This window comes from Quercus suber, unplaced genomic scaffold, assembly GCF_002906115.3.
Source record: "Quercus suber isolate HL8 unplaced genomic scaffold, Cork oak 2.0 scaffold_3B, whole genome shotgun sequence".
In the NCBI taxonomy this organism is placed as follows: domain Eukaryota; kingdom Viridiplantae; phylum Streptophyta; class Magnoliopsida; order Fagales; family Fagaceae; genus Quercus; species Quercus suber.
Genome location: NW_027071805.1, coordinates 323,638 through 335,720, shown reverse-complemented (window position 1 = coordinate 335,720; position 12,083 = coordinate 323,638). Strand labels below are relative to the sequence as shown.

Genomic DNA, 12,083 nt, shown 5'->3' with positions numbered 1-12,083 from the left:
GAAGTGGACAGGGAGATGGCCGCTGACGAAGCTGCTCTGTCTGCGGTCCCTGCTGATGATGCTCCAGGAGATGCCCCTGTTGATGATGCTGCTGCCGTTAATGCCCCTCCTGCTTCTGAAGCCTGAGCCTACTACTAATTTTTTAACAGAAATATTTCTTTTGTCTGTTGACCATTGCCTGTTGTGGCTTTTTGTAAATCTTATTCAGAAACATTTTCTTTTTTCTTTTTGGGGAACAATATTTAAACCCAGTGTTTATGGGTTTGCAAAAGAAACAATGGTGATTTCTTGGTTTTAATTTATTTCTTGCATCTTACCTGTGTTTGCAAGTTATATGCTCTTAATTGCATATATGATGTGTTTGGTGAAATATTTTTCGTTTCTATGAGACATACCTTTTTCAGGGTTTTGTAGCCATCAGTAGTCTACATCCGTCAATGCGGAATCTTACTACTTAGCCATTTTTTGGCTTTTCAATCTCCCTTAGTGACATTATCTTCGTTAGTAACTTACATCTATGCGGAATCTTGTTACTTAGCCATTTTTTTGGCTTCTTATGACTTACACCTTTTTCAGGGTTTTATAGTCGTCAGTAGTTTACATCCGTCAATGCGGAATCTTACTACTTAGCCATTTCTTGGCTTTTCAATCACCCTTAGTGACATTATCTTCGTCAGTAACTTACATCCGTCTACGCGGAATCTTGTTACTTAGCCATTTTTTTGGCTTCTTATGACTTACACCTTTTTCAGGGTTTTATAGTCGTCAGTAGTTTACATCCGTTAATGCGGAATCTTACTACTTAGCCATTTTTTGGCTTTTCAATCACCCTTAGTGACATTATCTTCGTCAGTAACTTACATCCGTCTTCGCGGAATCTTGTTACTTAGCCATTTTTGGCTTCTGTTAGATTCTTAGAGCGAGCCTGTTTGAACACAAATATTGGCTGAATAATCAATTTATTGATAGTTAATGACGAATATGTCTTTCAATTACATCTACTGATGGTATTTCTTCAAATGTTCAACGTTCCATGGCCTTAGGAGCCTTTGTCCATCTAAGGTCTCCAGATGGTAGCTACCTTGTCTGGAGTAGTGGATGACTTTGTATGGTCCTTCCCAAGTAGGGCCGAGCTTTCCTTGAGTTGAGTCTTTGGTTGCTTGGGTTACTTTGCGCAGGACGAGGTCTCCTATGTTGAGTCGCCTAAGCTTCACCCTTCTGTTGTAGTACTCTGTCATCTTCTTCTGGTATTCCGTCATTCTGCTGAGGGCTTTGTCTCATACTTCGTCAAGGCAATCTAGATCAACTTGCAATAGATCGTTATTCTCTTCTTCGTTGAACGCTTCTCGTCTGGTGCTAGTTATTCCGACTTCGACAGGGATCACTGCTTCTGTACCGTAGGTAAGTCTGAAGGGGGTTTCTCCCGTTGGGGTTCTGGCCGTGGTTCTGTAGGCCCACAGGACCTTGGGCAGTTCTTCTGGCCAGGCACCCTTCGCATCTTCCAGCTTGGTCTTTATGATCTTGAGCAACGTATGGTTCGTCACTTCCGTCTGTCCATTCGCTTGTGGGTGACCTGGTGATGAAAATTGGTTCTTGATGCCTAGGCCTGAGCAGAAGTCTCTGAAACCTTGGCAATCGAACTGTCGTCCGTTGTCTGATATGATCATCCTTGGAATCCTGAATCTGCAGATTATATTCTTCCAGACGAAACCTTGGATTCTGGCCTCGGTGATGGTTGCCAGGGCCTCTACTTCAACCCATTTAGTGAAATAATCAATAGCAACTAGTAAGAATTTTACCTAACCTTTGCCTTGAGGCAGTGGGCCAATGATGTCGATTCCCCATTGTGCGAACGGCCATGGAGATGTTATCGTCGTCAGTTTTTCTGATGGGAGCCGTTGAATGTTCCCGAACCTTTGACATTTGTCACATTTCTTGACGAACCTTGTTGCGTCATCTTGCATGGTTGGCCAGAAGTAACCTGCTCGCATAATTTTTCTTACCAAAGATTTTGGGCCTGCATGATCTCCGCAGATCCCTTCATGGACCTCTTTCAGGACGTATTTGGCCTCTCCTTCGTCAATGCACCTCAAGTAGGGCATGGAGAAACCTCTTTTGTATAAGATATCATTGAGAATTATAAATCTGGCGGATCTCTTCCTGATCTTCCTAGCTTCATCTGCGTTTTGGGGCAGGTGGCCATCCTGGAGGAAGGACATGATGAGCGTCATCCAGCTACTTGTGCCCTCGACTGCGAATGTTGAAATTTCTTCTATGCTGAGGTTTCTCTGTATTTCTATCATCAAGTCCGTCCTTGATTCTGTCTTTTCCGATGAGGCTTTCTTTGAGACTTCGTCTGCAGCCATATTCTGGCTTCTTGGAATTTGGATGAACTCCACTTTTTCGAACTCTTGAGTCAAGCATTTCGTCAACCTGAGGTATTTCTGCATTCTTTCTTCTTTTTGCTTCGTACTCTCCTCTGATCTACCCAATTATTAGCTTTGAGTCGTTCTGGACTAGCAGGTTCCTGGCCCCAAGGTCTCTTCCGAGCCTTAAACCTGGCAGAATTCCTTCGTACTCAGCTTCGTTATTGGTGGCTGAAAATTTCAGCTGGACTCCATATTTCAATGTTTCTCTGTTAGGAGTGGTTATGATGACCCCTACTCCCCCTCTTTTTTGGGCTGACGAGCCATCGGTCTGCATCACCTATGTCTCGTCCTTGTTGGCAAGGTTCGGCTCGTCTGGATGGGTAAACTCGGCGATGAAGTCAGCCAGAGCTTGTGCTTTGATAGCCGTCCTGGGATGGTACTCCACGTCGAATTGGCTGAGTTCAATTGCCCACTGGACCATCCTCCCGGCTGCTTCGGGTTTGTTCATAGACTTCTTGATGGGTTGGTCCGTCATCACTAAGATTGGGTTTGCCTGGAAGTATTGCCTGAGCTTGCGCGAGGCTACTATCAATGCAAACGTGATTTTCTCGATCTTTGGGTACCTGAATTCAGCTCCTTGGAAAGCCTGGCTAACGTAGTAGACTGGGAGCTGTTTCCTATCTTCTTCTCCTATTAAAGCTGCACTGACGGCTGTAGATGAAACTACCAAGTATAAGTACAAGTTTTCACCTTCTTTGGACGGGCTTAGGAGTGGTGGATTGCCAAGGTAACGCTTGAGCTCTTGGAGGGCCGCTTCACATTCGTCGGTCCATTCAAAGGCTTGCTTCAGGGTCTTAAAGAATGGTAAGCATTTGTCCGTTGCTCTAGACACGAATCTGTTAAGAGCTGCAATCCGGCCTGTGAGCTTCTAGACTTCCTTAACGGTCTTAGGTGATGCCATATTGAGTATGGCTTGCACCTTCTCAGGATTTGCTTCTATTCCTCTCTGAGACACCATGAATCCGAGGAATTTTCTAGAGGCGACACCAAAAACACACTTACCAGGATTTAGCTTCATTTGGTATTGCTTGAGGGTATCAAATGTCTCCTTAAGGTCGTCCAGATGCGCGAGTTCTTCCTTACTCTTGATGAGCATATTGTCGACGTACACTTCCATATTCCTGCCTATCTGCTTGACGAACATTCTATTCACCAACCTCTGATAAGTCGCTCCTGCATTCTTCAGTCCAAAGGGCATTACCTTATAGCAGTAGAGCCCCTGACTGGTGATGAAGGCGGTTTTATCCTGATCCTCGTCAGCCATTTTTATTTGGTTGTACCCTGAGAATGCATCCATGAATGTCAACAGCTTGTGCCCGGCCGTAGAGTCTACTAGCTGGACTATTCTGGGAAGAGGGAAACTGTCCTTTGGGCAGGCCTTGTTCAGGTCTGTGAAGTCCACGCACATTCTCCATTTTCCATTTGCTTTCTTTACTAGGACGACGTTTGCCAGCCAGTCTGGATAGTACACCTCCCTGATAAAGCCTGCAGTCAAGAGTTTACTCACCTAGTCAGCAATTGCTTGGTCTCTTACAAGCGCAAAGGTTCTTCGTCTCTGCTTGATGGGTTTCCTCTCTGGGTCCACATTCAACCTGTGTTGAATAACTTCTGGAGATATGCCTGGCATGTCGTCATGGCTCCAGGCAAAGACGTCCAAGTTCTCCCTGAGAAATTGAATGAGCCTCGTTCTCATCTCAGGACTTAAGGTTGTCCCTATTCTTGTTGTTTTCATCATTTCCCCTTCGATCAACTCCACTACTTCCAGCGCTTCCACCTTTTCTTCCTCTTTTTCTTCTACTATCCACGTGTGGTTCTCCTTAGCTGCCAAAACAGCTTGATAGCATTCTCGAGCTAGAACTTGATCTCCTTTAACTTTACCAACACCATCTTCCGTTGGAAATTTCACCTTCAAGCAGTAGGTGGATGTGGACGCCTTCCACTTGTTGAGTGCTGGCCTTCCGATGATGACATTATAGGATGAGGGACAGTTTACTACCAAAAAGTCTATCTGACGAGTCAACTGCTTTGGGTACGTTCCCACTGTTACTGTCAGCGTCACTATGCCTCTAGGATACACCCTGTCACCGCTGAAACTGACGAGTGGGGAATCGAACAGACGAAGTCTTCTGGGATCCAGCTTCAATTGTTGAAATATGGAAAAGTAAATGATATCGGCAGAGCTACCATTGTCCACGAGGATCCTTTTGGTGTTGAACCCTTCTATGGTGAGCATTATGACCAAGGGGTCATTGTGAGGCTGTTTCACTCCTTTGGAGTCACTCTCATTGAAGGTCATATCCTGATCAGTTCGTTTGTGCTTTGGCAGGGGTGTCATATGGACGCTATTCACTTGTCGTTGATGTGTTTTCTTAAGTGACTTGAATGAGCCCCCGGTGGTAGGCCCCCCTGCGATCGTCTATATCTCCCCGATCACATTTTGAGGAGGTTGGGATTGACGGCCGTTGTTCCTGGATGAGGACTCATGTTGGCCTTTGTTTTCATCCCAGAATTTATTGTGTTCCCCCTTCTTCACGAATTTCTGTAGCTTCCCCCTTCGTATCAATTCTTCCATTTGCTCTTTGAGATCCCTACAATCTTCGGTGTAATGGCCATGATCTTTGTGAAATCGGCAGTACTTACTCTTGTCGCGGACGTTAGGAGATGAGTGCAGTGGTCGTGGCCACTTAAGGTAGTGCTCGTCTTTAATCTGCACTAAAATTTTGTCAACAGGCATAACGAGAGGGGTGAATTTTACCGTTCGTGGATTTTTATCATCTTTCCTTCTAACTTTGTCATTGATTCGACGATCTGGTTGGTCCCGCTTTTGTCCTTTACGATCGTCTTCTCTTCTTCCTTTGTCCCCTAGTCTGTCCCCGTCCTTGATAGCAGCCAACGCGTCCTCAGCGTTCATGTACTTCTGCGCCTTAAGGAGCATTTCAGCCATCGTCTTTGAGGGGTTCTTTGCGAGTGAGCTAACGAGCTCCCTAGACCTCAACCCTGCCTTGAAGGTCATCAGCTGCACCATATCGTTGGCTTTGTCTACCTCCAGTGTCTCCCTCGTGAAACGTTTTACATACGACCTCAGGGTTTCCTTTTCTCCCTGCCTGATGGTAAGCAAGTGGTCAGCGGTCCTCTTTGGTCGTTGTCCCCCAATAAAGTGACCCAGGAAGGCGTTGCTCAACTGCTCGAACGTATCGATGGACGATGTTGGCAACTTTGTGAACCATTCTCGGGCAGCTCCCCTGAGTGTAGTTGGGAAGGAACGACACAATATTTCATCTGGGGGCTGCTGGAGTCCCAGGGTCGTTTTAAAAGTATTCAGGTGATCTTGGGGGTCCTTCAGTCCATCAAAGGACTTAAGCTGAGGTAACCGGAATTTTGACGGCACTGGACAGTCGAGGACCGCTGTTGTGAATGGCGAATCCGTCACTCGGACCATCCGATCCACGCTCCGCTCCGTTTTTTCTTTGATGGCATTCCTTAGTTCGTCCATCTCCCTCCTCATCTCCCGTGGAATGTCTGAATTTTGCTCGGCGGGAGTGTTTGGCCTTCGATGGTCACTTCTTCTGTTGCTATCCCCCTCATCTTCCTGATTTCCCTTCGAACGATTTTCCTCCTACTGAAGTCGTAGCCTCATTTCTTGGTTTTGCCTAGTCAATTCTTCAACTGTGGCTGCAAGGGCTTGAACTTGCTAAGCTAGGGCTGCAGAATCTTGATTGGACTCCATCCTAAAAAGAATAAGAATAAGGAACCGCTATTTCGAGTTTGAACATGAAAACGTCGTTCCCCACAGACGGCGCCAAACTGATGAGTGTGAACTCGTCAGTACTTGATGAGTGTGAACTCGTCAGTACTTGATGAGTGTGAACTCGTCGGTACTGTTTGTCGGATGGAGATGATCCTTCAACTTCCACAGATGGTCACCGGTGTGGTGCCTGCCACAATCATCATCATCAGAGTAAGACTCTGAGCTTGAAGGAATCCCTCTCCTTTGCTTACGGTGTAACTTCCTCCATAAATGATCTATCTCTAGTTGTATGTTCTTGGTGTTTTCTCCATGAGACACATAACTCCCACTTCTAGAATGACTCCTACTTGTATGGGTGGTGTGTACATTAACTTCACGGTCTCTCCTTCGTTCAAGATGAAGGAATTGATCTTGATGTTGGAATCCCACAAATTCTTCACGGTTTGGCCCTGAACCTGCCATGATTGAACAAGCTCAAGAATGTTCAATTTCCCATAGACAACGTCAATTGTAAGGACACGATTTGCTCCCAAAGTCCAAATGGATGGTCAATGGCCCAAAGAGCCCAAAATAATGAATTTGTTAAAAAGTTGGCTTGCAACTAAACTTTCACTGCGTTAGGTAGATAGTGATCACAATAGGTTAGTTATTACTGGAAAGAATAAACAAACAGTTTTGAACAATAAAAGTTCTCATCGGTCAGGTCTGAGGAAGGTCTGTTCTTATATATTTCTTTGAGACTTTTACAAAAATTACAGTTCTTGGGTATATAGTGATTTCTCTCTAGTTTTTCTGATCCATCCCTCTATAATGGGGCTTCTTCCTTTTATACTCCCTTCTTTTTTTTCATCTTAGCCCTCACATGTAGATCAGATTGTTAGTTTTGATACTTGTCTCATCAGCACCTTCCTGAAGTCTTTGTGGGTAGTTATAAGGCTAAAAGTTACTGTTCAAGTATCACCTCTACATTAATGTGGCCAAAGAGTTAGATATAGAGCATTCAATACGGTGGTAGCAACTTTCTTCTCAGATATTTCCCAACTCTCTTTTGTCTCATCTCTCTCTGATGTTTATCCTTCAAAGCACGATTGCCTGTTGCCCTATTCTTGATGGATGGTCAGACCTTCAACCTTCACTCTGCTTAGCCAAGGAGGTACTTCTCCTCAGACAACGTCCCCTGCTCATCATGACTTGATCTCTTCCTCGGCCTAATATCTATCTACCTTCACTTGTACTAGTCTGTCCTTGGGTCATTTGACGTCCTCAAACGTAGCCCATGGCCCAATACCTATATCTAGGCCCTTCATCCTTACAGTTGGTATGGCTTTACTATATGTGTACATTTGAAAGTTATGAGCGAAGTAGTGTTGGGAGAGTTTAAAGTCTAAGTTTTGTTTAGTGTATTAGTTTGAGGGCACCTTTGGGTGTTTTGGGTTAATTTATTTTTGAGAGTTTTTCTTTTTTTTTTTTGGTGAGTTTGTGTGGTTGTAGATTTTAGGTGTCACAGGCCAGGGTTCAAGTCTCTAAGACAGAATTTCAAACACATATACACTTAGATTATTATAGAATAGAATTTCTATCTTATATCCACTATCCAGTGTCTCATACCCCACTTCCACTACCTCACATTTAATTGTCTTTTAGTATTTATACTTTACAATCCACTTAATTAATTTTTTATGACAAATTACTAGTTTTTGTTGTTGGGGTTGCTATTTTTTTCCTAGATTATAGATCAATTTGATTTGTTGTCAAGTTCTTTTTTTTTTTTTTTTTCCAAAAAGGCGAAAATACAGGTTGGTATAAAAAATTTTAAAAATACTATATGTAGAAAAAAAAAATCTCCAAATGAGGGGGTTCATTTCAACAAATGAACCACATGAAGACAAATTGGCATTGCCACTGCTCACCACAATTGAAAATAAAAGTGCTGTGACATTTTTTTTATTTAATATTTTTTAAGGAATGTGTTGTGACATTTTTTTTATTTAATATTTTTTAAGGAATGTGTTGTGACATTCTGTTATGTCACTAGACTTTATCCAATTTTAATTAAGGGTATGATCAACTCAATTAGTAAAATTTACAATTGACAACCATAACTGAATTTACAATTTTGTAAAATATTTTCGTTGCTTGCATTTTGCAATGGATTTCTCTTTATTTCACAAACTAAACTAACAGAGAAATTAATCTAATCAAAATCTGTTACAAGCATTCACATCAGACTCAAAGCATTTTTAGTCAAATTTGGTTTGAAAATCCCACTTTTATTACTATTTATTGACGACTATATTAACCTCAATACTCTAATATTATTGTACTAAAATAATCATTAACAAAGAGAGCAGAGAAAATGATTTTTTTTTTTTTGATGTATTGAGTGAACAGTGCTCAATAAATGTATTGAGTCCACTGTTCATTGTTATTATTATTATTTGACAATTTATTGAGTTTGAAGTATGAAGCTTTCGGGCTGAGTTTGGTTAAAATTTTGGCTAAATGTGGCTTTGAAAAGCCTAATGCTAATGCTACCCATATAATATAGCCAAAACTAACACTAAGATTTTCTACACGTGCTTTATTATAGCCTAGATGACAGTGTTTCTCTTGAGGATTGAAGCCCAAGGTAAACTCAGACGGCAGATTTTCTTTTAGGGGAGTTTTCGTTACTGTTTACTGAGGTACTTCTTGATAGTTGAATTATCTTCCGATCACCCCCAAATAGTCTGAAGTTCACATTTTTCCTATAAAAACAATCGCATGGAACTTTTTAGCTCTATGCAATTGAAAGTCTGACAAAAAATAATGGAATGTAGATTAGGTAAAGTATGATATGGCGGACCATGTGTGCAGCTGAATGTTAATTTTTGTGGGTGGGATCAGTTGTCCGTAGATTTTACTACCTAAAGTCGAGTCCAAATGACTCTTCTTTAAAAAGGTCTTCTATCTTATCCCAAAAAAAGAAAAAAGGAAATGTAAACTCTCAAAAAAACCCAAGAGAGTGTAGAGAAAATAAACACGAAGAAATCCAGGAAAAGCAGCCACAATAATTCACTCAAGATATTTTGATTTTAACATCAGAAGCTCAGTCATATCTTTCCTACTAATATAGAAAGGTTAACAGCATTTTCCTAAGACTTGGGAATGAAACAAAAAAAAAAAAAAAAAAAACCAAACAAACAAGGCAACATAACTACTTAAAAGCACAGTAAATCAGAGTTGTCGGATTTATCTTCCCTACTTTTACCTGACTTGATTCAAATGAACCAATACAGTGCTTTAGTAACTGAGAAAGAAATTATAACAAAATATACTTCAGCTAAATGCAATTTGACAAGTCCTGGATTCCTTGGTAACATCAATAACTCCTTGACAACACGAAACTTCTCCTCTGAATGTATATTAGCAGAAGAGACTGTCATCGTCTTTAAGAATCTTGCCGTCTTAAGGATATGTCCGACAAATTTCAGCTCATAAATTGACCCTTCAAATCCAATAAAATGAAATGTCTTGAGGTGCGATGATATACATATTGGAACGTCCTCATTGAACATCCTCTCTATGAGAAGTATCTTCCTCATCACAAACGTAAATCCCGTGTATTCCTGACAGCAGAAGATACACTAGTTAGTTAGATTAATTCAGGATTATTTTTAGAAAAAAGATATTTCATCATTTGAGCATAACATACCTTCTCAAATACTAGTACTGCAAGATTAGGAGCCAGATGAAGCAAGTGTGGGAGCACATGCCACAAACAAGCACCGACATGAAAGTTTTAAGAAAGCCAAATTATGAAACATGGAAGATCAAATTTAGTAGCTTTACAAAGGAACTGCACAATAATATAATAAACACATCAATATAACTGATTGTCCAAGAAAGAGTGTTTAGCCATTTAATAATAGAACATGAAAAAATGTGTTTTTTTTTTTTTACCTGATTGAGAACTGAGTCCAATTGAAGGGATTTAACGTTAGAGAGTTGCTTGATGAAGTCCATAATCATATTTCCATAATCTTTAATTTCATCATAAACAACCTCAATGTTTGCTTCAACTAAGTTAGACAGATTTCCCAACAAAGTATGTTCAATCACATAACCACTGAAACATAGGTACTCCAGAGCTGGGGCATTTAACTCAAGTTTGTTGTACTGATAAGCACTATTATTGAAATATAAACAAAATCTTTTGAGTGTAGGTACAATGATTTTCAAAACATCATACGTATATGTTTGTAAATACAAAGTCAAATTTTTGCAGTACTGGGCAACAACTGAGGAATCTCGAGAGAACGAGTCAGGTTTTGCATACCAGACATTGTCAAGATACAGAGTCTTGAGACTAGGGAAGCCAAGGAGAGCTGAAGAAGGAGGATTAACAAAAACATTGTTGCCCATTAAATTCAGAACTACTAATGTTCTAGCATAATTAAACAAGGCAGAGGGGAAGTTGAAAAGTTCAGGAAAACAAATGTGGAGTTCGAGCTCTTCCAATTCATGAGAAAGAGCGGCGTGGACCCATGTTTCGACTTGAATTGGGTCAGTATCAGAATGCCAGTAGAGGCGAAATTGTTTGAGGGGATAGGCATTGTTGCGATTGCGAAGAGCCCAGAGCCTGGACACTATATGCGCAAACGTAAAACCGTACCTATTAAACTGATTAGGACTTTGCTCCTCATCTGAAGAAGATATCTCTTTAAATTGGTGGCTGTCAAAGTCGAGCTTTGGAACAAGAGTCCAGAGTGTCTTCCACCTGTTCGACAAAATGCTTGTGACAACAGCCTCTTTGGTTGTTAGAAAAGAGAGGATATGGCAGAGGAGAGAGTCTGGTAGATTGCTTATCCTGTCCACCCCTGTTGGTTTTGAGTTTGAGTTAGCCATTCAGAGCTATTTGGTTGTTGAGCAGAATCTGAGAAATAATGGGGTTTGGAGTTGGAGTTCCCAATTTAAACATACTGTGCCAAACCAAATTGGCGGAGAAATGGAGAACCGCAGAATTTTTTTTCTAAATAACAATAAATATTAAAAAATTTAGTTAGTTGTCAAGTTGTAAAAGAATTTTGAAAACTAGCATCTCGAGTGTTTAAAACTCGAGTTCCAAGATAAAAATCAAGTTTTTGAGGCCTGATTTATAAAAAAAATCCAAGTGAAAATCGAGTTTTAAAAACTCGAGTTTCGAAAACGCCGCTATAGGCCTCAAAAACGTCACTATAGGGCTTAAAAATGGAGTTATAAAAAAATTTAGCAGAAAAACGTTACTATAGAACTTTAAAACGTCAGTATAGGGCATAAAAACGCCACTATAGGGCTCCTTGAACCTGGTATTGAACACCTACGAAAAAATTTTGCAGGAAAACGCCGCTATAGGGTTTTAAAACGTCACTATAAGACTTAAAAACGCCATTATAGGGGCGATAAAACTAAATTTTTTTTTGCATGGAACTCGAGTTTTAGAAACTCGAGATTTATGTAAATGGATCTCGATTTTCTAAAACTCGAGATGTCTAGTTTCCCTTATAGTTTCAAGCTATGCCTAACTAACTATATACAAATCATTTCTAACGTTATTCTGCCCATTCCCCCGAGAACCGCATAATACTATTATAATTGACTGTGGCCCGGGAAAACTACTTAAATAAAATATCATACCAGTACCCAGTACTTACTACGATTGAACATAAAAGGGATTGAGATCAGTGCATCACTGACACTCTACTATTGTGTCTTTAGACTTTGTCTAAATTTTAATTAAGGGTATCCCTTAAAAAAAATTAATTAAGGGTACGATCAACTTAATTGTAATATTAAGAATTTACAAAAATAATTGAATTTACCATTTTGTAAAATATTTTTCTTCCTTACAATGTTTCCGAGGTGTTAAGGGGGTGTTTGGATTTCAT

General features: G+C 40.7%; 2 protein-coding genes across 2 annotated transcripts; both read right to left on the bottom strand.

Moving 5' to 3' along the window:
* Positions 1-4,845: 4,845 nt before the first annotated feature.
* On the bottom strand, positions 4,846-5,934 carry LOC136066190 (uncharacterized). Its single transcript, XM_065770096.1, has one exon. The coding sequence runs from the start codon at positions 5,932-5,934 to the stop codon at positions 4,846-4,848; it is 1,089 nt and encodes a 362-aa protein (XP_065626168.1).
* Positions 5,935-9,354: 3,420 nt separating this feature from the next.
* Positions 9,355-11,175, bottom strand: LOC111985964 (F-box/LRR-repeat protein At3g26922). The gene is made up of 3 exons (XM_024017609.2): positions 10,120-11,175; positions 9,872-10,015; positions 9,355-9,785 (listed from the first exon to the last, which is right to left on the bottom strand). Exons 1-2 carry the CDS (start codon positions 11,062-11,064, stop codon positions 9,959-9,961), a joined length of 1,002 nt encoding a protein of 333 aa, XP_023873377.2. The 5' UTR covers positions 11,065-11,175; the 3' UTR covers positions 9,355-9,785; positions 9,872-9,958.
* Positions 11,176-12,083: the final 908 nt, after the last annotated feature.

What these genes read in the sequence shown, in the direction of transcription:
- LOC136066190 (XM_065770096.1), bottom strand. Translation starts at nt 5,934, where the DNA reads ATGAGGAGGGAGATGGACGAACTAAGGAATGCCATCAAAGAAAAAACG.
- LOC111985964 (XM_024017609.2), bottom strand. Translation starts at nt 11,064, where the DNA reads ATGGCTAACTCAAACTCAAAACCAACAGGGGTGGACAGGATAAGCAAT. An exon ending in TGGACTCAGTTCTCAATCAG is followed by an intron (nt 10,016 to 10,119) that starts GTAAAAAAAAAA and finishes ATTATTGTGCAG; the next exon opens with TTCCTTTGTAAAGCTACTAA.